Below are 26074 nucleotides of genomic sequence, written 5' to 3'. Positions count from 1 at the left end.
CACACACACACACACACACACACACACACACACACACACACACACACACACACACACACACACACAAACATACATAGAGCAAAACCTCCTGCTGTCAACTAATGCATGGTTTGCGTCCTCATCAGTCCATCACAAGTCCTTGCTGGACCGAAGCTTAGAATTACTGTTAGAATTGCCCACATGTTACCTCTTCTGCCTCCCAGCATCATTCAACAGCGTAGAACAATCATAGCAAAGTGGACTACCAGAGCTCCCAAGGAAAACCCGAAGCATTTTAATTTCATTATAAACTAAAGTGAAAAAGTGTAATGTCCGCAACACTGCTTTAAGCTCCCATAATTTAATGCAAAGGCAAAGTTTTGACCCTACTGGGTCTTCTCCAGGCAATTATAAACTAATCCACCAGAAACAAAGGATGCAACGCTCTCGTCATTATCGTGCCAGCGTCTGCGGTGTAGACAGTTTCCATTCAAAACCGACCCAAAACAATAGGGACTAAATCTGATCAAGTGTGAGTCTGTGGAGCAAATGTGTCTATTTCAGGGTCTATCATGTGAAAAACTTTGACACCTGCTGATCTCAGCTATTAAAATGTCAAAAAAGCTCGATGTCAAGGAAGGAAAGTATTACAGAGCACTTTCGACAGAATTTGAAAGCTTGAACCTCAAACCGAATAACTGCATGATTGAGACATGTATTTTGAGCTCTAAAATATATATCACCAGTCGCTGGTGCAGGTTGAATTTCTTATGAAGCCACAAACTAACCAAACCTGTTGATGGTAGAATCTCATTTTGGGTCCAACAGTCTGCAAGAAGCTATACAAGCCTGATTTGTTTTGTGTTTTCTTACTAAGCATCAGCAAAGCAAAGCTGGAATATAAATGTATCAAACGGGGCCCATGGCAGTGGTTCCCATGTATATCTTCTGGTATCTACATTGTGAAAATGTTCAAGAATCTCGGTGATGGAGAACTAAGTCTCACCATAAAGGTTTCTCTTGGTCCGTATTGTAAGCATTGCCTCAGTTGCTAGTGTTGGCGTGGCCTGTTTGGCTCAAATCCAGGATCTCCAGATGTTCGTAGAACGTTCGAAGCCACAACAGCTGCTTTTCACACCTCAACACATACATTATTAATATGTTTTTGTTTCAGAGAAAGTAGAGCATTCTTTGAAAAAACACGGTATGAACTGAATAGCACTAATTTGAGATATTGTACAACCATTGAGGTAGTTCATTACTGTAATAAAAGCTAAACTATTTAGGGAATGTACAACTCATCAGTTCAGGTAATTATGATTTGTTGTCACAGGTTAGAAAGTGCTCTTTTCGCCCATGGAGTAACCGTCTATCCAAACGTTTATTTTCATTGTCATTCATTTAAGATTGTACACCATTAGGCCTACTAGAAGCATTTAAATCATTCCAATCCACCAATAAACTGCTGCTTGGAATCACGATATTACAAAGTGTTTTCTACAATGCTTAAAATTTAACAATTGTGTAATGTTGTGTGGGAACAGCAGATGCAGAAAGACAGCCTAGTTTCATAGCATCTACATTTAAATACACTTGGGTACAGTAGACCCGAACACCTCATATGTAATAGTTATGTGTGGGTGGGGTGTATCGTGTGCAGTCATTGAAAATAAGCTTTTTTTTAATGTTCTTCACACAAAATGAGCCAAGGTCAATGAGCCTGAGTTAGAAGAAATGATAAATAGCATAATTCTTCTTTTAAGAAACATTGAAAATGGGTCCCAGCGACCCAAACACCATACAATGGTTTATATGTCTAGAGTGCTTTAGAGATGAACCATAAAATATGAACCAAGGAGAATGAAATCTTTAAAAGTACAAAACTAAAAAGGCTGTGTGTTTTAAAGATGTCCTACAGAGAGAGCACAATCCTGTTAATCCTGATGTGGCAAGTTCTTTTTTAGCATCTAAAAGCTTGTAATAATAAAGGATGTCCTCTTCAGTTTAAGGTTTGGCTTTAATACAAAGTTGGTGGATAATCTGAGAGGAGGATGCAAAAATATCTGCAATTAAAAGTCAGAAAGACACTAATGTGGCATTCAATGCACCCTTTGCACTTTACAAGGATTAAGAGGATTTTAAAAACATGTTATTGCAGCCAAAGGGCTCAAACTTGCTTGTAATGTCATTCTGTAATTTGAATAAAAATGTAGTGGCAGTTTGAGCCAACTCAGGAGCTAGAATTCCTGCAAGCAATTACAATGCTCAAAATGAGAATAAAAAGATCTTCTCCAACCAAGATCAGCTCTAAATTTAGACAAGCTGTAAAGTAATCTGATTTAAACTCATGCTGGAGTCACAGCGATAACTACATCTCCAAGATTGTGCACATTCGTGTAAAATAGTGTAATATTTCTTAAGTAGATTGGTGCATTAAATACCCTCACTATCTATTTTTGAACATTATACAGGGCAGTTGACAGATCTAATATCACTGGATTGCATTTCACATTTTCCCTTTGGCACAGTGGTGGGATATTGAACCTTTCAGGCTTGTTTGATAGCTAAAAATATTGACATTTCAAATAGTAATAAAAGTGTAATCATCTGACCTGTTTACACTCGGTGCTGTGGAGTTGCAGACTTATAGAGTCAATAAAAATAAAATATATTGGCTTTGTGGATTCTCAAATGTTTGATTTTTTTCCATGGAGACCTGAAATTAGCATGTTTATTAATATCTTTGTTTTGTTCATTAGTGCATTTATGTAAATACTTCAACTGTATCACTCCAAGGAGCAGTGGATTGTCTGGGTTACAGTCACAACATGACAATTCCAGGAAACACAGACCTTTGCCTCAATGTGACAGGTTGGTAATTTATCTTATTTTACTTGCAAAGATTTAAATGAAGATTGCTTGGAAACTAATTATCTTGTCAAGACTTATTTCTGATTCACTATTTTAAATGATGTAGAAACTATATGCAGTGTAGATCATATCATCATCACATTAATTACCATTTTCTTCTAATCTTACTAATTATCAGTGATGGGAGTCTTGGATCCTTTCTGAATTAAAATGTATTATTAGATTAATATACTGATGTATAACAAACAAGTAGCGATTTTTTTATGCTAGATATAAATCAAGTATATTCAAAAGTGTACTTATTGTATACATGTAAATAGGTCTCTCCTATTTCTCACTTTTGTCACAAAAAGAATAATATATCTATCTAGCTTTGCGGGTTATTAAGCTTTATTGAAAAGCGTCCATTCTGTTCTCTCTGCACAGCAAAATAGTTGGCAAAGCACAGAAAGCCCTGAAGTAAATGAAGAATGTATGGATTCTATCATAATACATAAAACAGTACATTATATTTTATAGTGTCAAAGTGGTCCTCCCATCTTTTTCCCGGTGTTGTCACAGAAGATTTTCACACCTTAGGCTTTCAACCCTGTAGTGAAAGTACAGCAGGTGTAGCAACTTCCTCAGCCTTGCAGCTTTACTGTAGCTGCCTCCAGCTCAGTATTCACATGTTCTGTATACGGACCTCATCGAGTCAGAGGACACAGTTCTCCACTTGTGAACAGCATTTTCATTCTGTTAATTGTAACAGTGAGCACTCTCTTTTGGTTTGGACCAGCATGGCTGACAGATGGTGCATTACCCCTCAATGAGTCCAGAGAGTGGCTGCTATTGTGTAATAGGACAAGCCAACTGTTTGAAATGAACATGATAATCATACCATGGAGTCATTCAGAGGTGCTCTTTTAAAAAAAAATGACTTAGTGCACATCTGAAAAAATGCTGAAATTAAACCCTTGTTTTGTGAAAGTCAGGGAAAGAGAATGGAGCAGAGTTGTCCCAGTTGCATCTTTGCTGTTCAAAAATAGACCAGTTGCCCTCAAATGCCACAATAGAGGACAGTATATGCACAATTCACGCTATTTCACAGTAATGATACCAACTTCATAAATATAAAATATAAAATCAAATGCACACTAAATAATGTGTATGTCTATAGGGCAGTTGTCACATGCTGTGCAAACATGTACCATCTTTCATTGTTTTTTGAAAAATATTAGATATACCAATCAGGCCATCAAATATCTAAATATCAGATTGAGCTTGAAATTATAAAGATTAAGATTTCAGTCCTGTGATTTGGCAATACAAGAGGTTACTGGTGGTAACGGCAAGTGCCTTTTACAGTAACAACACCCGTCCCTAAGTTGCATTCAATAGACACTCGTATTGACCTTTGGGGAAAGCAAACATGCCTTTAGCAGTTACTATACTTTTTCAGAGATGCAACAGAAGAAGAGTAAGTAGTGCGTCTGTTAACAACCAACCAAACAAACCCGACAGGAGTCCCCAAATTCAACAATGCCGCCGACATCAAATGTTTTCTTCCACGTAACCACAGGTAAATGCATCGATTTCTGTGAATGCTTGTGCATAGGTATGCGATTTGAATCCCACACAGAAAAAGCAATCTCTTCCGGAACAATTAAAACAACTATATATACAGCGAGACATTTACAAGCGAGATTGGCTAAAAAAGCTGGCAATAACTGGCTGGCAACCGCTTTTATTAAACCAGTGGCTTGACATTGTGACAAGATCATTACTTTCAAATGCTAACAGAGCAGGTATAAAAAAAACGTTTCACTGCAAACAGGCTCAACATCAAATCTACTTGAACAGCATCACAACATCAAACTAATGCACTTAAAAGTGTGTTTTTGCTGTATAGCAGTCAACAAAAGCTTCAGAAAAGCATCAAATAGGTGTGTAAATTTAAAGGGTGTGGACAGATTACTGACAACACAGTAGTATAGCACAACCCAGAAGTAACTCTTAGTAATGCTTGCATATAATGTTGAAGTTGTGTTGTGATTGCGTCAGGACTTTATTTGTCTCCATCACAAGGCTTTAGGTTATGCCAGTGTTGTGTGGTGTTTACTTTCTGCTAATGCAGCTGTGTTTTGCATGTGTCCTCGTGCCTTTTTGAGAGTTTTCCCCTCGCTATGTTACATAATTCTGCAGTATTTTGACAGACGTTCCTGCACTTCAGGCGGTGACTTTCCAACCTGTTTGTGTCTCTGTTAGTTGCTGTATTTTTCATGTCTGTCAAACCCCACACATGCTGCTAATTGTCTTCAACTTAACATTCTGTAAATAACTCACATGTACAAATGTCGATGCAATTTTAAATTACAGGGATGAACTCGTGAGTGATTTATATGGTGTTGTCATAAGAGTATTAACGAATTCATGATGGCATGTGCTGAGCACACTGAAGTACAACAGGCTAAAATTAATGTGTTAAGTGTCTCAGCAAAGCATAAACATACCAAACAGTTTAATTTATAGCTGGCCTTTTGTAGAGGCATGTAAGACATTCCTATTATTTCGTCCACCCTGTTGCCTTGCAAGTTTATTTTCTCCAGTTATCTTTCTTGTTTGCTGTGCTATATGGTTACCCAGCTCCTTTGCAAACAAGTGCACATGAGAATTGTGTCCTTGACTTTTGAAGATGAAGGGAGGATGCACACTGACCCAATTTTAGAAGCCTAACAGAAAGGAAATATAGCAACAGAAAGAAAAAAGTTAGAAAAGTGAAAGAGCATGCCCACTTACATTATGTTGCTGTCCCAGAGTGCACAGTACGGGTTCATTGTTCCCTGGAAGGCAAAAAAGGACAAAATGTTTATCAGCTAAATTATGATGATAATTGAACATTATTATCATCACCATCATCATCATCATAATCATCATCATCATCATAAATCAACTGCATATTTGTCCTTCGATGTAGATCTTTGTGTGTGGATTGCAATATCCGACACACACACACACACACATACACACTTGCTGACACATTCAGACTTCCATGCACTTTATCTCTAACATGAGTGAAAAGGCCTGGATCATAAAATTGATTGTTCATGTAATTATCTGACTGCAGCGTGCTCTCCCGACATCGGGAGCTTGCAAATTAATTATTGAGCCAATTAACCAGCATTGTGTGTCGGCTGATGGTGATGATGTGTGCTGTGGTCATTCAGTCAACAGACCTAAAATGTTTCAAGAGTGTTACAAAAAAGGAACATTTAGTGTTTTTGTACCAAGAAATAACATTAAAAGCAACATTTGGAGGTTCAATCAACGTATGTATTTGTTGATCTGAAAATGATTAGGGTGCTTACATTTGTTAGGTGTGCCAGTTCGATCTCCAGGTGGGACTCAGTTGCTTTGGGCTCAGGTCTCACAGTCACAGCGATGACTTTGGAGTTCACAACTGTTTGGTTCCTGAGTCAAACAAAGATGCACACAAATTAGAAAATGATTGTAACTTCTTGAATGTTGCTGTCTTACACAGTTCAATTGACATTGGGAGTCAAATGCTGACCTTCACTTTGACAGAATGTGGTAAAGTGGAGGCTCATGTCACTTTGTTTGCATGCATCTCCCTATGCATGTCTAATAAACATAAAAGATAAAAAAAAAACATGTCCAGTGTTTAAAGCCTTATTCCTGATTTCACTTTTTACTTCTAAAGTCTATTTTATGCTCTGTGAAGGAGGTATTAACACTTTACTAAAATGAGCTTTAAGTGCAGAGTCAGTAAGACTCATGTGGGATCTATAAGGAACACTATGTGATTTGGGGTTTCTGAGAAGATCTTCAATTCACCTGAAGTTATCTTAGGACACTTAACAGACAGAGTACATCCAAACCATACTACCACAATTTACAGAAACGCAACAATTCCCCCAAGACAGTGTATTTGGTGCAAAAGTGGTGAGGACAAACTTCCTATAAGAGGCAGAAACCTCAAAGAGAAACTGGCCACAGGTGGACTGCTATCTGCTTCAACTGGTCAGGGAGGGAGGGATAGAGTGAGAGAGACAGAGATGCACAGCAACTACAGTAATATCTAACAATAATGATTATGAAAATATGAGTCAATACGGACTAGGAAGAAAGCTGTCAACTTCACAAAGGAGAGTAGAGGTGAGACCGCAGCAGACCGCTATCCTACCATCACCACTGTAGCTGAGCATTTCTAAGACTTTGTCATGCAACACAAGTCAGTTTTCTGAACTGGATTTTAAAGTGTAAATCAATGGAGTCAATAGTTCTTTCAAAAGTTCTTCAGTTTTCCAAGTGCACTGAGAGACTTCTGACATTCTGTGGCCCAAAAGTTATTTTGTCCTTTAAAACGTTTCTCGCCACTTGCTCTGCCTATCCTCCCGTTAGTCTAGAGAGGGCAAGCTTCATTGTCTCATTTCCACATGTGCACCAAGGGCTGCTGCTCCACCTGTGACAGCTGGCCTGGCCGCTCCTGGAATGACCGTTCTGTCCTTGGGACGTTGGTGCCAGGGACTTGTTGATTGGGGTCTGACACCAGGTGTTTATTTTGGATCTCCCGTTGCTTTTCCAGACACTAATGTCATCCTTAATTAACTACATTTTCTATGCTACAGTGAATATGTTTCAATCACTAAATTAGAGTTAACAAAAACACCCTAATTCTTTTAAGTTATTATGCATGCAAAAACCTGTTGTCTCTTAGTATTAAGCAAAGTATTAGAATAATTATAAATGGAAATAATCCTTGGAAGTTGTAACTTATTCAACAAAAGCAAATGGAAAGTATTTGGTTGACGCTCAAGTTGAAACTTTACATTTTCTGTCTCTAAAGTGGAACGTTTCAGGGGCAGTGGACACAGGCACAGACGGTTTTTCAGACTTGATCTAATACCCAGAATAAAAATGGACACCTCTTCAGTTTCCAAAGGATTTAAGCTGTCTCATCTTGACATCTGACCAGAGAATTCAGACAACGAGATATGCTGCCCTTACTTTGGTGAAGGTAGCATGAGTCCCAGGGTCTTGTAGAGAATTGTTCCCAAAATGAAGACAGGTGATCCCTCCATATCTAAAAGGAAAAATGAAGAACGAACGAACAGTATTGTCAGAGTTTTATACTTGTAGACTTCCGTTTTATAGTGGAGTGAGTCTGGTGACACCTTATTATACAAGTTGACCTTGTTGCCAGAACAGTACAACATTCAAAATACTCCATACTGTATGTATTTAATACTCTAGGTGTTACCTTCCAATTACAGACATTTTCATAATACAAAGGGAAGTTTTAATTGGGAGTAACTCATGGCCTAAGTAAACCTGCAAGTTCTTAGTTGAAAATGCAGTTTCTGACAATTTGTTGACTCCAGTAAAAGAAGTGCTAAAGTCTCCTATAGAATCAGCTTCTTGCACTGTCCAAATTAGAGTGGTTGGGATGAGGCATGTGGCACTGATTCCCAATCAATCCCTTGCTTTGTTATCTTTGATGTATATTCCTGATAAGACTGATTACACCAATTAACCAAATTGTCTGGCTGTGGATTGCGATATACAGTGGCGACTGGCAGTGTTTGAAAGGATAATGAAAATGCTGAGTCGATCTAAAAGTCACAAGCGCAGGCAAGCAAACTGGCTGTGTTCGAAGGCTTGTAGCTTTATTTCACTTTCCGAAAACAAGGGGTGGTGTAGCATAAAACATTAAAAAAAATACATTCTTCGCAAGGCTGATGTGTCTGTGTGCAAGTTTTGTAACTTTTCAGACAGAGCAATTTGACTAAAATCATTCAGCTTTTGCTGAGATGTCAAGATATCTATTTTCAATTCCTTAGCAGTGGCCCCTGAATCCATCATTGTCTATTCACTATGCATTACTCCTACATTTACAGTTTCCTCTGCACATCCTAGAAATGTTACAGAAGGAAACGTATACGCATACTTGTACATGTATTTTTCAAAACAACGTTTGTACAGTTCTTGAAGACAGTATATATGGTTTCTAAAGAAGGATGTGTTGAACTCAAAGTAGAATGGCTTTAAGATACTGTGTACAGTTGCATACCTGCTGACTGGGAAACAAAGAGGCCCTTAGGGATGACCACTTTATCTTCGGAGTTCCTGGCCCAGTCAACCATGCCTTTACGACCCTTCATGGGGAAGTTGATGTCAGTCATCACAGACACTGCTGGAAGTCTCTGGATGCTGGCCACTGCAGAATTCAACAAACACACCAATGAAGAAATAGTGATGATCAATATACTTTAGAGTATTAATGAGTTTATAGATTGTTTCGTGGAGAGTCATTCTAGTTCCGTTTACCAAAAGTCAGCATGTAATGAAAATGTTTTCACATGTTCTTCCTGTCTCCTGCACACAGGTCACACGAGAACCATAATTTTGAAGTGTGTAAAACACACACACACACGCACGCACGCACACACACACACACACACACACACACAAACACACATTCTGCATAAACACTGTATTACCATGATTGTATATTGATATGTGTGGTCAACTGTTAAATCTAGTTATTTAAAGGAATAGTGGGACATTTTGGGAAATAGGCTTATTCGCTTTGAAGATTGAAATCGCTTTCCTGACGGTTTGGTAATATGAAGCTGACGGCAGCCGTCAGTTAGCTTAGCTAGCAAAATGACTGGAAACGTTTCTATTTCTTGGCCAGCGGCAGTTACTTTAAACAGGTCCAGGCAAACTTTTGTCCCCTTTCCAGTTCTGACTGTAAAATAAGCCAAATTAAGTTTGCCGGCTGCGTATTTACTCTGAAGACATGAGAGTAGAATCATCATCAAACTCTCAGCAAGAAAGCGACAGTAAGTAAGAAACAAGTTTTGAAAATATATTTGAGTGAAGTTTTTATATTTTATTACAGTTATATAAATTAACTAATTGCTAACATACACTTCTGCTTTACTCTTTGAGGCTCTGTTATCCAAAATACTCCTCTAACCGCAATATAAAACACAGGATTGGTGCTTGTTATCCCTCTCAAATTGAGAGGCTGATCTTTGAACAATTACATCTAGTTACCAATGGAGTCAGATGCTTCTAGAAATCAGAGATCAGGAGTTGAAAGGTTTGCATTTGTAGAGAAACACAGAAATGTTTATTCATATGTCAAACTAAATTGTGCATGTGCAAATCCCCGGGTTTTTTCTTACGTTCATGTTCAAATTTACTGTGAAGTGCAAATAAAAGCCACAATTGGCACCTGACAACTGGTAGACAGGTAATCTCCTTAATCACTCTTTCTTTTTCTCACCTCCTTACTGAGGTGGCATAAAAACGCCAGTGCATGTACTTTAAGGCAGTGACAAGGAAAATACCCAGGATCAACTGGAAAGGCATCAGCTTTACAAGGGGAGCATAAAGCTGTACTGTTCTCCACCGGTATCACATCCAGTCACACTCAGGTGGTGCTTCAGCGAGGGGAATCTGAGGCTAATCCTACCATTGATGCAAAAGCTCTATTGTTCCTTGTGCTCGGCCAATAATACATTTCGAATCCTGGCAAGGTTCCACATTTGAGTGAAATCTGTGACAGAAGGTGTGTCTGTGCATTTCGGATGATCCATAAGCGGGCACCAAATCACAGCGCCTCGAGACCCGCCATTTGCAAAGAGGCCTGTTCACAGCACCAGATGGGAGCAGCAGTGGTAAGTGTGTGTGCGTGTGTGTGTCTGTGTGTGTGTGTGTGTGTGTGTGTGTGTGTGTGTGTTGGTGGTTTTAGTCATGGGGCACACTGTGATACACAACAGGGTGCTAGGACGACTGTCTTCCAGAGTTCTGGGTAATTCTGCAGGTAAATGGGGCTTTGCACTTGCCTGGTGGGGCTAGACAGCACAGATAAAGTGATCATTTAGGATTGTGCTGCTTCTGAACAGTGATTCAGTGCACTGAGCGTATTCTGTGTAGCTCATGGTCATAAGAGGGAATTAAAAGTGTTGCTCTCATTACGTCTGAATGCATTCATGAGAGATTCAGCATTAAGTACACTGCCGAAGTCGGACAAAACAAACATTTGTACAGAAAATTAATTAATGAGCAGTTGTAGCCGTTGCATGTGTTTGTAATTGCAATTAATCGCTATTAATGTCAAAGAATTCTTTCTACCATGAAGCACAGCCTCACAATAGACAGCCAGAACTAAAATATCAAAAGCGCTTGATGTATTTCACTGATAAAATGGTGTTAAATTTTTTAAGATGTCCTATACTTCAATTTGTCCTCCGAGTGTTTCCTTCTAGAGAAAGTAGAAGTTGCTGGAGTGGAGAGCCTTTCACAATCAAGGTTATTTGACTAAATGAAGGAGGACAGAGGACGATGCAGCGGTGACAGCCAGTATTTATCTAGGTGTCAAGAGGCTGCCATAAATTAGTGACGAAATGATGCCGCAATATCTTACTCAGCCAGATGCTCTGCAGTTGGCTTCCAACGATGGATCCACAAAACTTTCCATTCCTTTAATCAAAAGGGCCACGTGGCACTGTAGAGAGAGCTGAAATTACTGTGTGGCTGGCTATCAAAGCCTGTGCTGTGTCCAGGGGAGAAAAAGTATTATCCTGAAAACTCTGTGTTCCATGTCTTAATCATATTTTAGCAAAATAGAGTTTGGTAGAGTGACTAGTTTTCAAAATACACAGAAAAATATGATTGAATTAATGCACTTAAGTCTTAGACCAGCAGCTCTATAGCTCGCTCTTTTGGTCAACAAACGTTCCCCACCTTTTGGCGGCCACAGTTTGTGCCAATGAGGCTGAAATTTGAGATGGAGATGAAGTGTTTGTGAATTCATGAATGCATGAATGTATGCAAATAAATTGTCACAGCTATTGTAAATTTGTGCTTGTTTTATCTTAATGAAAAAAAGTGACAAAGAGTTAAAACATTATCAGTTATTGTACTGAAAAATGATCATGTCTGAAATTTTTGTTTTAAAACAAAACTGTCACAGGCGTCACACCCACCCAAACCACGGCGGAAGCTCCTTGCTAGACACGGATTGGTTCCCGTGGCTGGTAGTTCACACACAAACGCATTTATGATGCCTGACCAGATTGATTATGCGTGATCTGCGATTCTCGAGAGAGCTTTTGATATCATGAGAATCCATCTGCCGTGCAAGGTAAGCTCCTTACTGATGCTTGCCAAATGGCCCCTCTGACTCTGTTAAGATTTTCCAAAAAAAAAACATAACAGAAATATGCCTGCCTCAGTCCTGTCTAACCGAAATAATGAACATGCTGCATCTTCTTCACATATGTTCCTCAGGCGTTGTTTTTTTAATTAACCATCACTTCATCTTTTTTCCCCCCTCTATTAATAGTAAGTCTTTCTATAAGGTTTCATTTCAATCATCACACTTATTTTAGCACAATTAAGTCTGAAATGTTTAACTTTAATAAATAAAACAAAGTAATAAAACTATATGTCAGGGTTTATAATACATTCCAGAGCCTACAGCTTATTCCAACATACCATCACTGTTATTACCAATGATTTTAGAGGGTCAGTTAGACTGGTGGTAAGTCCATGTTTTGGCTCATTTACCACAATTAATAAATACATACTATATAAATTGCAATGTATAATACCACAATATTGTAGATGTTTGTATTTTTAATAAATCAGCCCCTGTTTTATTATTCCAGTACACATATGAAGATAAACTTGCAGGTTGTCCATCACAATTAGGCTGCTGCTCTTACACAGTGCAGTGAAGTCTTTTTAACGCAAATTATTTTTTTTAACAATACATCACAACTTTGATAACTTAGAAAGCATAAATCACACTGTACAGAGAAACTAACGAAACTACACAAAAAAACATTTTGAAATTAAAAAAATTATGGTACGCTTGGAAAAGAAGCAACGGTAAAAATATATGTGGTTTGTGGAAAAGGACAAAAAAATAAACTTCAAAATGTTCCTTCAAGAATGGGCCCTGATCATGCGAGTGACTGCTTTCTGCAGAAGAATGAAACACAAAATTGAGTTGCATCATCGCTCCATGTTTACCAAAAGATTTTCTGTCGCATCATGTCTGACACGGTTTAATCCCCAGTCTCACAAATTTAAGCCGATGCTCAACAGTCATATGGCTGACTAACACAATAAAAGTCAAGTATTGCATTCTGCTCAAGTAATCTGTATGAAACTGGATAAAACTGTTAATTTAGAGTCAGTTTCACAGAATAAATTGCATATCGCGTATAAAGCAGAGGTCATGTGTTAATGCTTTTTCAAGCAGAAAGAGGGGGCAATGCCATTGTGTGCCATTAAGCCAAAGTAGAAGAAGTTTAAAACAGGAAAAGAGCACAGAAATATACGCCTGTGGAATGAGTCATTTAAGATTGGCATTACGAAATGCATTCAAGCCTCATTTTTTTAAGCGTCCATTACTTAGTTTGCTTCTCATGGTGCTTCATAATGGCATTTTTATGGTTGCATTCATTGCACCATGTTTGTTTTGCTATTCTTGAGGGAGGTGGGGAAGGGGGCTACATATTCATCAAATCACATACAACAAACAGCCCCTGAGTGTAAAGTTTTCCTTGAAGTGGGTCAAATGTTAGCTATTGTAAAGAATACGAGGAAGAAACCTCACTCCTCCAGACGAATTGCCCGGCAGCACAGCTGTACATGCTCAAAATCACTTGCATGAATAAATCAAGACTGCAGTTCTATATTTTCATTCCAGTAAGACACCATTTATGGCTGAGTAAGACATGAAATGCCACAGAGACCTCAGATCATCGAAGAGGCTGTGCAACAGAAGCAAAAAGAAGCGCCGAGAACATCAGCGAAAAAGAAAAATTGTTCAAAGATTTATACCTAGACACTTCTTTTTTTCTTAAAGAGGAGAAGTTATAGTCTGGACCCTTATGAGTGAGTCAAGCTCATTATAGCTGCAAAGAATAACTATTTCAACTTTCAAATATGAGAAATATTTTAATTGATGATTTCAACAAAACTTCAAAACTGTGGATGACTGAAATGTGTGTGTTAAGAAAACAATACATAATGTAATGCAGGTAAAAACAATCGTATGCACTTGCAATTGTAGTCAAAACCCATTTGCTTTAAAATTATAAATTACTTCACAATTATATTTAGCTCGTTTAAAACCTCAAATATTAATAGAGTATGACGTAGCACATATTTGAGGAGTGCTATGTGTGTTTCTTCTTTATAGCTCTATTAAAAAGAGCTTGCCTCTTGTCCGCTCTTTATATTGGATTGAGTCTTAAGTGTTTTCATAGGAATTTAGCACATTAAGACCACAAGCTCAGTTTTAATTAACGTTATCGATTAGCAGTAATTTTACCCCCAACCTTTCTACGCCCCATTTATCCTAAATTAATGATGGTGGGGAAATTGACACAAGGAGTAAGCAGAGCACAGGGGTTATGTGTCCAAGTCATGCAGAAATAACTGGTAAAACGACCTCAGCGGCTGTGGGCCAGGACAAAAAGTGAGCCAATTCTTACCCAAGTTTCCAGTCATCAAATAGGCATTGTGGAAATCCTTCATGCCCAATCCAACGATGTGGATGAATTCCTCTATGACCTGCATGAGCTCCACTGCTCCGGGATAGATCTGTACAAGATAAAAAAGACAGGAAGACATTTTCAATTTTAACGGTCGGTATCACCGGTAGATGGGAGTGCGGGGCATAAGATAAAAATAGAAAAAGACAACAAATAAAAAAGCAGATCATGACTACATTTTAGAAATAAACTCGAGGTATATAGTGAAACACAGAAGCTGTAAAGAACGTAAAAACACAACTTTTAAAATGATGATAGCTAAGTAAACAGTAACGCGGTAATAAAAGAAAAATAATTAGAGTAGAAGGAAAGAGAAATAAGAAATTTATTTGCATAAGGTCACAGAGTTACATTGAATTGAATTGAAATGTCTTTAATGTCCCCGAGGGGCAATTTGGTTCACAAAAGGCAGCACACACACACACAAAAACACATGAAAACATGGGATAGTAAGTAGATATGAACATCAATAAACGTACACTATACTTAAAAAAGAAGAAAAAAGTTCTGTGACGTGAGCAGGGATGGCAGATGACCTGTAATTTGTTGATAAACCCAACATCTGATGGTACAAATGATCTCAGGTGTCTGTTAGACATGGCACCTTTTCGGTAGGTATACGTATTTTAGATTGTGAAAATGTATTGTGTTTTGCAATAATAGGTTTTTGCAATAATATTTTTTGCAGATAGTATTACATAATTGATGATTAAAAATCTAGAGTTGAACTATTTTGGTAAATGAGTGATTGTTGAAGTTGTATTTAAAGTAAAAATAATTTGTTGGTTCAAGTTTTTCAAATGAGAAGATTTGAAAATGTATTTTCTTTTCCTTTGGAGTGTTGGTTGTAGAAGAAAATAACTTATTTGTACAGTGATGTTTAGCATGGAGTTCTGGGAAATTGTGATGGGACTTATAATTCTTTTCTGATACTTTATAGATCAAAATGATCTAGAAAGTAATGGACGTTGCAGTCCTTTTCGGACCATCCGTGGGACATCAGCAACAGAGCCATAACCACCGCGTTTGTATACACAGTTTTCTCTTCTTCTGAAAGCCTCTGCCGAGTCAAGGCTGATTGCCTTGGTTCATGTGACGCATCATGAACAGCAGCACTTAGTGAGAGGCAGGAATTCAGCACCATGGACAGCTCCACAGCTCGACCGGCCACACTGCAGGTCCCGTCAGCTCTTCCTCCAAGTCGATAAATCAAAGGCACACTAATCCGATAATTGACCTTCAAAAGATTGGACCACTGGCCCGGCTGCCAATCTAGTGTTGGTAGGTCAGATCTAATATGAGGCTTTAATTTGGGGGCCACCAGTTTTGTCCTTTGACTGGGATATTGAGAAAACTGATTGAAAAACGGAGCACATGAAGACATTTAAGCAATACATTTGCCCCTCGCAAAAAAATATCAGCAACACTGAATAATTCCGTGATTTAATTTCAAAATGTGTCATGTTTTACAAATATTAATGCAGGAGTTAATGACATAAATGTGTTAGCACACAATGGTGATGTCAGGTAATTAGAAAGGCCTTTGAGTGGCATCAGCAATTCATACCTCACTCTTGATATTCAACAAACACCTGAGGCAGGTACGTCCCTCATTGCTAACACCTTGTGCTCTGTGTGTTTGCACATGCCTTTACATGTGCCGCTGCTAAGCCAGGCAAGCAGATCACTGATGCTGAAGTTGAGAGCCACTGACACAGCAGAGTGAAAGCCATAGCGGGAGAAAAACACATCACGTCGCCCCTTCCGGCATGCCTGACGCACAGTGCAGTCATGCTCATTCTGCTGGTCTCCATGACAACCATGAGATGTGAAGGCAGCGCAGGGAAATGGCTGCAGTGGAGGTTCTGTAGACAGAGCTCTTCCTTTCCTTGCCATGGTAACAGTGACAGGAGGTGAATATATAGTGATGTCTGCACAGAGTCAACTCTACAGCCAGTGAAACCCCATAGTGAGGTTTTTCATGCGAGTGTTTTGAATGTCCACAGCGCGCAGTGTGTGGGTGCTGACAAAAACTATGGAAACTGAGCTCGGAACACTCATTAATGCAAGAAAGCCAGCAGGGGAGAAGAATTGATAACTGTGAAGTCCAAGTATCATCTGTTGAAATCAGCCAATGTCACTTAGCCGCTGTCCTTTTGGTGGAGTGCCGAAACCTAAGCAGCACTCCTTGACAGGCACATTAATAACGATAGAATTAATTAACGCATATCTCTTCTGGGAGTTCAATCACAGAGATACATTTTTTCTGGTCTTATATTTCCTCCTATATGTCTGTCTCCATCTCTGACGCATTCTTACTGACCAAACTGCTTGTTTGTGAGCTCTTCTCACCGGCCAGCCAAACTAAAGCTGCAGTGAACAAACAACTAATTACTGCCTGTAGAGACAACCAGGACTAGCACTCCTGCCAGAGTATGAACTGCCTGTTTTCTCCTATCTTAGTTGAAGTCAGGCGTGGAGAGAAACAGAAAAAAAATACATCTGACTGATTTTATGACACCCCCCTCACGTGTCAGAGCAGGTGATATCCAATTTAAGTCAATTTACCAATGAAGGTGACAACAGAGCAGATGCCCTCTGCAGACTCCCAGTCATCGCACATGGCATCTCTGTCAGAGTCTGGATGCACGTGATTTCAGAGTTCAGGTTGTCTCAGACACCAGTGGCAGTTTTGAAAACAACAGTTGCCACCTCTTAAGCTCAGCAATGTGTCCAACAGAGGACTCAGTCAGAAGCCAATCTCCGTGGATGATGACAATACTGACAAAGGGCACTGTTCTGTACTCAAATCTTGATCTACAGCACAATACCTCACTGCAGTACTGCAGTCTGTTGGCCCAACATTTGAATTTGATGATGGAACTATGTTTATTATTCTACTTTGAGCTGCCTTACAATGTCAGAGAAAGGCAGACAGGGAATCAGAAGCGATAGAAGCAAAAAAAACATCAAAACTGTTTGCTTCTATGATCAAATCCGACTGAAGCAATGATCTAATGATGTTCCCACTGGTTGCTGTGATCTGTATCAGCCGGGTGAAACAATGTGTGTGCAGGAGTGAGTGTGTCCTGCAGTGTTAATGGTTGGACAGTCTCTGTGGCAGTGCTGCTGCCACCAAGTGGAGCTTTGAGGAACTAGCTTTCTAAATGAGGCCAGATGTCATCCCTGCTCAATGACCTCTCACAAAGATATGTGTAAGTATAACATCATCTCAACACTAACCTGACTGCTCTTCATCTCTGCTATTCAGACACAGCAACCTCAAAAACGCTTTAAGTCGATTTGTTTTGAGTTGCACAACATTCATTCAGCACTCTCAATTGTTTACTAAGTGCACAGTAACGTGCTTACCTTTTGTGCGTCTTCCCATTTCTCCTTATTTTCCTCCTCCAAGAGGTTGCTGATGATTTGAAAGAAGTTCTGTGGAAAAGATGAAAGGAAAAAATAAATAACACACCCACACACAAGTATTACGGGCACTGCAGCAAGATGTTTTTTAAAATCATGACACATAAACACTATGCACTCAAAGAGGACTGTTATGGACAATAAACCAACATCTCTGGAATTTCTTTATGAGAATAATGCCGGTCCCTGCAGGACACAATAGCACCATGAGATTTGACACTGAAACCATGATAGTTTCATCAGAGAAAAGATAAAATTTGTGGATCAGCTCTGACAAAAATACACCTTGAACCCCCTGAAGCTTGCAGCAAACACTGAATGCTAGAGGAGAGAAGCACAATCAGCAATCAGAAAGAAAGATGAAAGGGAATGTGTGAGCAGCTGTGTGGATTGTCTTCTTCTGCAGCAGGGTCTGCTAGGGGTGCATGCCTGCAGTAGTAATAGGACCCCTGTCTGATCTTAAGCCTTGTTATTTCATCTGGTCTACGATGTGCCGGAGGGAGTGGTTCTCTCTCTTGACACAGGCTATCTTGTTTTCTACTTGAATGCTTATGCTCCCTCTGGTGGTAATGTGCCCACTTTAACACTGCATTAGCTCAGAGACACACAGAGGGGGTGGGCTGGCTGACTGCTTTTCTGTCTGCCCACACACACTATGGAGCTCTCATAATAGCCAAAGACAGGATGCTTTCCTCATCTCATAGATTTTCTATGGTGGGAAATTGGGTAAATGGGCCCTATGTTTGCCAGTCCATGGGCAGCACGTTTGGGTTTCATTCCTACAGAGTGTTAGCAGCAGACCACGCAGCTTACATCCAGTGGAAATTGTTGATAAATGTGCATTAAAGTAGTACAAAAATAAAAAGAGCATCCCTGACATTTTGTGGTAAATACCACGGCACTTTGGACATGTATAATTAGGTGAGTTCAACATTTTGTTGATTTAATTACCTACTTCCTAACCTTAAGTAACATTTGACAGATGCTCGAACACGGCCGTGCAGCTAGAATCACTGACACTGGCATTACTACTGTTAGATGTCTTGGTTGTTTGTGATTTAAACTATAACACCTAATGGGCATTTTGGGCTGTTTAAAATATCCAGTAAACATTTTCATCTTTAGTACTTCCATTCAGAGAATAACTCATGGACATACTGACTTATACTTATCTAATTTTCCGGCGCTACATACATCTCCATACAAAAGAGCAAAAAGAACAAGCTTGATACAATAACAAAGCTGAAGACCTATAATGGACAATTACGTTTTTCATTAGCACACATACAAAATTCAAAATAAGCTTTGCTACCATCAAAAAGCAAGAAAAAATGTACTTCCTAACCATTTAGCTCTCTATTTCATCCCATTTAGCTAACACTGCATGAGCTGACACATTGAAACAGGCTCAAAGGAGAGCACAAAGACCACAAAGAGGCCTAAGAAGGGCATCTTTGAAAATGGCATGGCTCTGAGGACACAAACTATGTTATTGGGGATGGAGGTGGAGCTTTTGGTATAATCTCCATCATCCTATTGACATAAAGAGGATCAAGACTGCAGTCAACCCCAACATGATGAGCTGAACCAGCTTAAGATCAGGAGATCTCTCGATACAATAGAGCTGTCTGTCTTTCTGGTATTTCAGAAAGTGTTGAGTGTAATGCATCAAACATAACTCTTATCCAGGTTATTATTTAGTGACAATAGATACATTACACCACCATACAGATCCATTTGTGTTATTATAAACCCATTGTCTACATACTTGCACATCATCTGAAGATGGCTCATAGCTGGCTCTCTTGAAGGTCTCTGTCACGTTGCGAAGGATTTCCACGGAAGACAGCAGGTCACCAGCGTAGAAGTTTCTCCTCTGGGTGAGGTCCAGCAAGTTTTTTGTGACCTGGGACATCCCATCCCCCGCCAGCATTCTCTGGCCCTTTGCAAGGTGCCCCTGAACCTCCAAAAACAGGAGAACACAGAACATGGAGCATCGGTGTGCTCTGCCGCTTTTGCGAGACACATGCTTAACTACACATTTAGATTAAATGGAGTGCAAAAAAATCAGAAAGAAAGACTCCACTCTCTAAGGCCCTTTATGTGACACTTATATCTAAGCCATGCCGAAATGTATTCTGCCTCACGGATGTTTTGAAATGAGCCAATATGAATAAAAGAGTTAACTGGAGCAGAAGACACACACATTTAGGCAGAAATTGCACAGTGAAATGACATTTCACATCATTGCACAGCCTTTATGTCCATGAATACACGTTGACAGGTGCAGCGCTATATGTGCTGTCTCAGCTATGCTGAATTATTTTATTTTTAACAGTGAAGGAAGATTACCAAAATCACCTATTCTAGTGGAAGTGCTATTGTGTTTCCAGAGTAAAGGCAACACGTTATTCAATAAAGCTCTCTAAAATGGACCTGAACTTTAATTAAAAAGAACTGATTTTTATGGTGATCCAGATGTATCTTGAGATGAAAAAGGATAAAAGAGATAGAGTTTACACCAGGTTGGTTTGGTTCAAAAAAAGAAGGTGATTCTATTCACTAAGGATCCCTCAAAACGTATTGTAATGGATGTTATTTAAAACGCAGTAAAGTGCAAGTAAGGCGGTGCAAAAGTGCATCGGGCTAAAGCAACGAAACAAACACGGATAAGAACATTCCATACACTCTAAATCAAATAGTTGAAAGGATTTAACGATGACACAGAGAAAAATGGCAAGTTTGCGTTTTAATTTGTTCCTCTATTAAAAGTGTTTAATCTTTGGCTATGGTGTGATAAGAAGGAGGGGGACGGGGAAAATACGGGGGAGGTAATTTATGATGCATTGGAAACAGAGGCTGTGAGAGGAAGCTGACTTTGCACCTACTGATTGCTGCAAGTATCTGAATTCATTTGTTATGCATCGAGCATAGCTGGGCTGCTCCCAGAAGGCCATACCACGGTAATCCAAAGAGCAGCGTCGACTAGTGGTGCCTGTGAAAGGGAAGGAGACAGCGACAGATTTGAAGAGGAAAAAGAGGAAGGGAGCAAATGACGAGAGGGGAGATGAGGATGTAGGCGTGGGTTGGGGGTTGGGGGTGAGTTGTAGGATTAAGACCAAAGAAGAGGCAAATGAAGGGCAAATGGAAGTGGTGAAGTTGGATACAGGAAAAGGAGAGGCAGACAAAAAAGGAGAGAAGGGCAGAGGGATTAATTCTTTTCATAAGAGCTTTTTCCCTTTTTGTCCAGTTCTGTTTGCCATCACTCACCATCAAAATTTTATGTCCCCCCATTACAGTTTGCAGTGGAGTTGAAGCACATTATAGAAAGAGGGAGAGAGAGGTTTCTGGAAGGAAAGTGCTGCAGTATTTGAACAGAACTGTTTTTAGATCAGGAGCAGCAGAGCAGGCCCATGGTTTTTAATGTATGTACTGTGTGCTGTGTTACAACTTATAGTGGCTTATTCAAGTATGATGCAGCAGCTCAACTGTGATAGCTATCAGGCATTTAAACAGTGATCCCAAAGTAGCAGAACCACCCAACATCCACCCACATCGCCGTACACATCCTACATAGAGGTCCAACATCACACCTTCCCAGCTGTCGACCTGGTGGAGTGCACTTCACACGTCACCCCGGCGCTCCAACACAGGTGCTTGACATCCTGAGAAAAACTCCCACTGTACAAAACATTTCTCCTGGCGTTTGTGCTTCACATAAAGCCTTATCTATCTTGTCTTGTCTCTCTCTCTCTCTCACTCTCCCTCCCTTTTTCTCTCTGGTTGTCTTTCACACACTAACACACACAGACAGAGAAAGATCAAAACCACACCTTCTACGCCCACCCTCTCCACAGCTACTACCTGGTGATATGCACTGAAGCCGTGAGTGCACACCAAACATTGCCATATCCCAGGAGCAACCATGCAGCACTGTGAAACAGCCCAGAGGGCAGCAGGAGAGGCCCACAGCTTTCCACCACACTGAGCATCTATCTCCCACCAAACTGACTTTACCTTATTTACTTTATAATCCAGACCCCCATTGGTGAGGTCGCCACCACGCAATAGAACATTTTTACATTGTAATTTGATCGTCTTTCAGGACAGTTACACCGAGAAAAGTCTATTTTATGATGGCTTGCTACCTAGAAATTAAGAATTCACTTCAGTTTTGCTCTGACATCCCTAAAGGTCACTTTACACAAGAAAGATTGAGTCTGCTTAAAGTGAGAATTGGCAAAAAGACACCAAGCAGTAAAAGCAGGTCAAACGGACAAGAATCTTGTTTTTGTTGATTTTAAAGAGCAGTTTGAATCAAGAGCTACAGAAATACTTTTTAAAGATGTTTGATAACCTTAAACCTATAGTGTTACACTGTGTTGTCATTTTAATGTGAATTCAGCAGCAGTGGAAGACACATATTGCCCAAGGCCACAATCATTTGAAAGTGTAATGCCTGGACCAGAGCTAATTCTTTTTTGTTTACACACACAGTTTTGCAGGGGAAAATCATGATATTAGAAAACATTAATCATTGTTTTGGTTTATCAGCTGTACAAAATAAAGCCTATCACACTAACTGCCATTTCATACTAAGAAAATGCCCACAAGCATTGCTTAAGAGTACACAAAAATCCAAAATGTTACACTTTACTTTTCTATGAAACTTATTCAGAGCTGGATCTCTCCTGGCTTAGATTTAAACGTTGGCGGGATCACACAAGGTCAGAGAAGAGCAGAAGAGGCTTTTGCTGTGATTCTGCACCAATCTGTCATCTCTCCTTGCATCACCAGTGATGTATGTAGAGTAGGTTGAGTATGAAATATTGGTCAGTGGAGATGCACGTGATCAAAATTCGAGGCTGCACTCCACCAAGGGATTGACCCGTCGCTGTCCCGTCGTCAAGGCATCTTCAACTTGACTACCATTTAAGGATACTTTTTATTTAAACTATCCTTCCCAAGATGGGAATCTAAAACAGTGTTTACTGACTAAGGAGTTACAGATAAGACATGTCTAAAAGCCCTCTCTAAGAAGGACCTTTAAAGACTTAGAGTTTTAAATATCATCCTTTGATAGAAAAGCAACTAGAATCCCTTACTTTAGTGAACAAAACCCTGCATTATAACATCTACCACCAATAGTATCAAGACAACGAATGGACTTAAATATCAAACAAAATTGCCTCATTCATTCTAAAGGATGGTGCCTGATGTGTTGGGTACATGATCATTTCTCTCCACATTAACCTGTGAAGAGTTTATTTAATAGCTTTTGGTTTCGTGGCTTTAATTGCTGCCTCTCTCAGATGGGTGACTCAAACTTTGCTTTAATTGATACTTGAGATTTGGGGCTCTCATTAGACAGACACGTTAACAAGAGCCTAAATATACACATAAATAATATCCTTTGCACGCAAAATCTCTTCTGATGCTAGTTACTGCATTTGTCCGTGGAGGAAATAAAATGCATGTTAAAAAGGGAAATAAATTAATAGTGTACTAGATAACATTTCACTACTGGTAGTCAGCGTATTTGACATTTAGAAAATATCAGAATACACTAGTTACTTAGTTTTATTTAATGGTGTACAGCATGACAATACTACAGGAAAGATGAAATACATCCTAAGAAGGAATTGTTCTTCTGCTTTTGTTTTGTTCTAGCAGTAGTCTGCTGTAAATGTACTGTGTACACCATTGAAGGAACCGTTGTTTGAGTGATTCAAAGTGAACAAAGTCATCTGCTGTGTGTGTGTATCCTCTCTACTTTTCTTCCCTTCTTGCCTCTGGTGGCAGTTGTCATCCATGATGACCGTGGCATTGCTGATGGCCCTGTACCGGGTGTCATTCCTGGGATGACCTTGATGACTACAGTGACCATGGCTGAGTAGGTGCTGATGCCCCCCCCCCCCCTGTTTACCCGCTTTCAGCAGCCATTACATTGGCTGACTGTTGTGGAAGGATGACCTCTGTCTGTGAGGCGTTTTGGTTTCTTTTCACATTTTTCTCATTAAGGTTTTTGTGAATTTGACCTAGATACAATTACAGGTCAAAGGTTGGGAGTTGTTGTTTTCATTTATAGGTCCATAACGTTGGCTTTGTGACACCCTCTGACAATGAAACTGTGATTAATGGCTTTACAAATGAACTTGACTGACCTGAAATGTTGGATATCATAGTTTTTTACCCCAGTGGTCAGTGCTGGCTTTGAAACAGGGAGGCACTGTGACAAATGTCTGCTATTTGTTATTTTATTCTTTAATTAGGACTCTTTTCTTCTATTGCAAATGCATTAAAGGTACTGGTTCACTGGTAAAGTCACATGGCGCCCCGTGTGTGAATTCTTGTCCATATAGATTTACAGTGTCTAACCAACACCGATTAACACAAAGAACTCAAGTCTGGTTTGTTGTAAAATGCCAGAATGTTGACGTACTGCCTGATCACAAAACCAAGAGTACATAGACTGCAATAATGGCATAGATCTCTGTATTACATAGCCAGTGCAACCCTTGTAGCAGTTGCATATATGAAAACAAATGTGGGATAAATGAATCATTAATTGTTTCAAATATAATTACAGTAATATATATATAGGATGCTGCTCAGCAAAGACCACTACTGTAATTAGTTTGGCTGGTGCCAACTGTCTCACCTTGACTGATTGACCTGAATGTGGCTATTAAAGACACCTCTTACACATCTGACACTTCTTGGTGAAAATGAAATCTTTAATCAGCAGACGTGTTACATTTTCAACAACACTGTACGGAGAAAGAAAGTAAAATAAAACAAAAAGCCCTCACTGTGGGTTGGAAATACCTTCAAACATTATAAGCCATAAAACTAATGTCAGGCCGGAAAGCTAATGTCATGCTAGTAAATCTCACTAGGCGTAACTTTGCCGCAGGTAAGCCATCTGTGAATGACGGCGCGTTTGCAGCTACATCTGGTTTGCCAGTTAGCTATTTTATGGTTGTGGAAGAAATGCCAATTCAGAACCCCTTAGACTTTTTAAATGTTTACAACAGCTCAACATGTCAAAAAAAACTGTAACTTTAGCACCCAACAGCGCTTCATTGTCCTATTATCTGTCTGTTAGCAAACTGACCTTCAACAAGAACAAAGGCAACCTGTATCATTGCAGCTTTAACAGAGGTTGCATTCCTTTTCATCCTCTCCCCTTTTTTCTCCCCTGTGTTATCTTCTTTTCAAGATCCGAGTGTTTGTCTCACCCTGTCTGAGAACTCACATCCTCTGCTCTAATGCTCCTTCCTCCGTGCACATATTAAAGCTTTTGCCTAATAAATAAGACCTCCATGCGGTTTCAACAATGCGCTCACATTCGCAGTTACCATTTTTCCATCCACTGCATATGCTGTGTTATGATAGGTGTAGCCATGAGTTACATCACTGCTTGTGGAAACGGGATAAAAGAATATGCACTTTTTCCTCAGATGGAGTAACACAATTTTGGCACAATTTTTTAGTTTTATTATCATGATGAGATTTTAGGCAAGCAACTTTAAAAATGTAAATGTATTGTATTGTTGTGGCAGTAACCTAGCATTATTCCTCATAATGTAGCATGATTTGTAACTTTTATAACTATTATAATTATGATGTGTATTCACACACTGATGCTATAAAAACAGTGTACAATAGTAGGGTAACTACCATTATAAAGTGACAGTTTTACTTTCTGGCTTATCAGTGTTTTTCACACAGCCCTTAAGTAAGATCAATCAATGACAAATTGTATTTTACAATTTTTGTCACCTTTACTGGGGCAACCACTCGTTTTATTTATTTTCTTAAGAGGACAAAGACGGGCAATGACAATAGAAGAATTTAAGTCCAATTTCATAGGTGCGAACTATACAATTTAAAAATCAGGCAGTAATAATAACAGAGTATTCAAGAAATGAAACTCATTGCTCATGCCCTTACCTGTGGCATTGGGTGGGCATCTATTAAAAGCCAGTTCTCCTGAAGGCGTCCGTCTCCACACCATTGACACTGCATAGTCCTCGGGACAAATCTCATACGGCGCTGAAAAGCAAAATGGTACAAGAGTGACTTTGCTGATGCAGGGAGCTGTTCAGGATTCCCAATATGATGCAACAATTTCGTATTACATTACAAATATCGTATAGAAAGGTATGGTAATATAGGAGTTCAAAGCAGAATAGTGTTGGTGAACATGA

At 39.4% G+C, this 26074-nt stretch overlaps 1 protein-coding gene across 14 annotated transcripts in view; it reads right to left on the bottom strand.

Moving 5' to 3' along the window:
* Nucleotides 1-26074, bottom strand: part of adgrb3 (adhesion G protein-coupled receptor B3) — a 109689-nt gene that overhangs the window by 23788 nt on the left and 59827 nt on the right. For 10 of the 14 annotated variants that reach the window (XM_034897735.1, XM_034897738.1, XM_034897739.1 and 7 more), the window contains 9 exons: nt 25818-25919; nt 20750-20856; nt 19630-19827; nt 17805-17873; nt 14373-14481; nt 8921-9067; nt 7858-7933; nt 6198-6300; nt 5629-5672 (listed from right to left, as the gene is read on the bottom strand). In XM_034897735.1, the coding sequence (XP_034753626.1) occupies nt 5629-5672; nt 6198-6300; nt 7858-7933; nt 8921-9067; nt 14373-14481; nt 17805-17873; nt 19630-19827; nt 20750-20856; nt 25818-25919 (955 nt within the window). The remainder of the gene's footprint in view (nt 1-5628; nt 5673-6197; nt 6301-7857; nt 7934-8920; nt 9068-14372; nt 14482-17804; nt 17874-19629; nt 19828-20749; nt 20857-25817; nt 25920-26074) is intronic. The other 4 variants (XM_034897731.1, XM_034897732.1, XM_034897727.1 and 1 more) reach the window with 2 other exon arrangements.

The sequence above is a fragment of the Etheostoma cragini genome, chromosome 17 (assembly GCF_013103735.1).
Source record: "Etheostoma cragini isolate CJK2018 chromosome 17, CSU_Ecrag_1.0, whole genome shotgun sequence".
In the NCBI taxonomy this organism is placed as follows: domain Eukaryota; kingdom Metazoa; phylum Chordata; class Actinopteri; order Perciformes; family Percidae; genus Etheostoma; species Etheostoma cragini.
The sequence above is the reverse complement of the archived record's forward strand: the minus strand, read 5'-3'. Positions and strand labels throughout refer to the sequence as shown.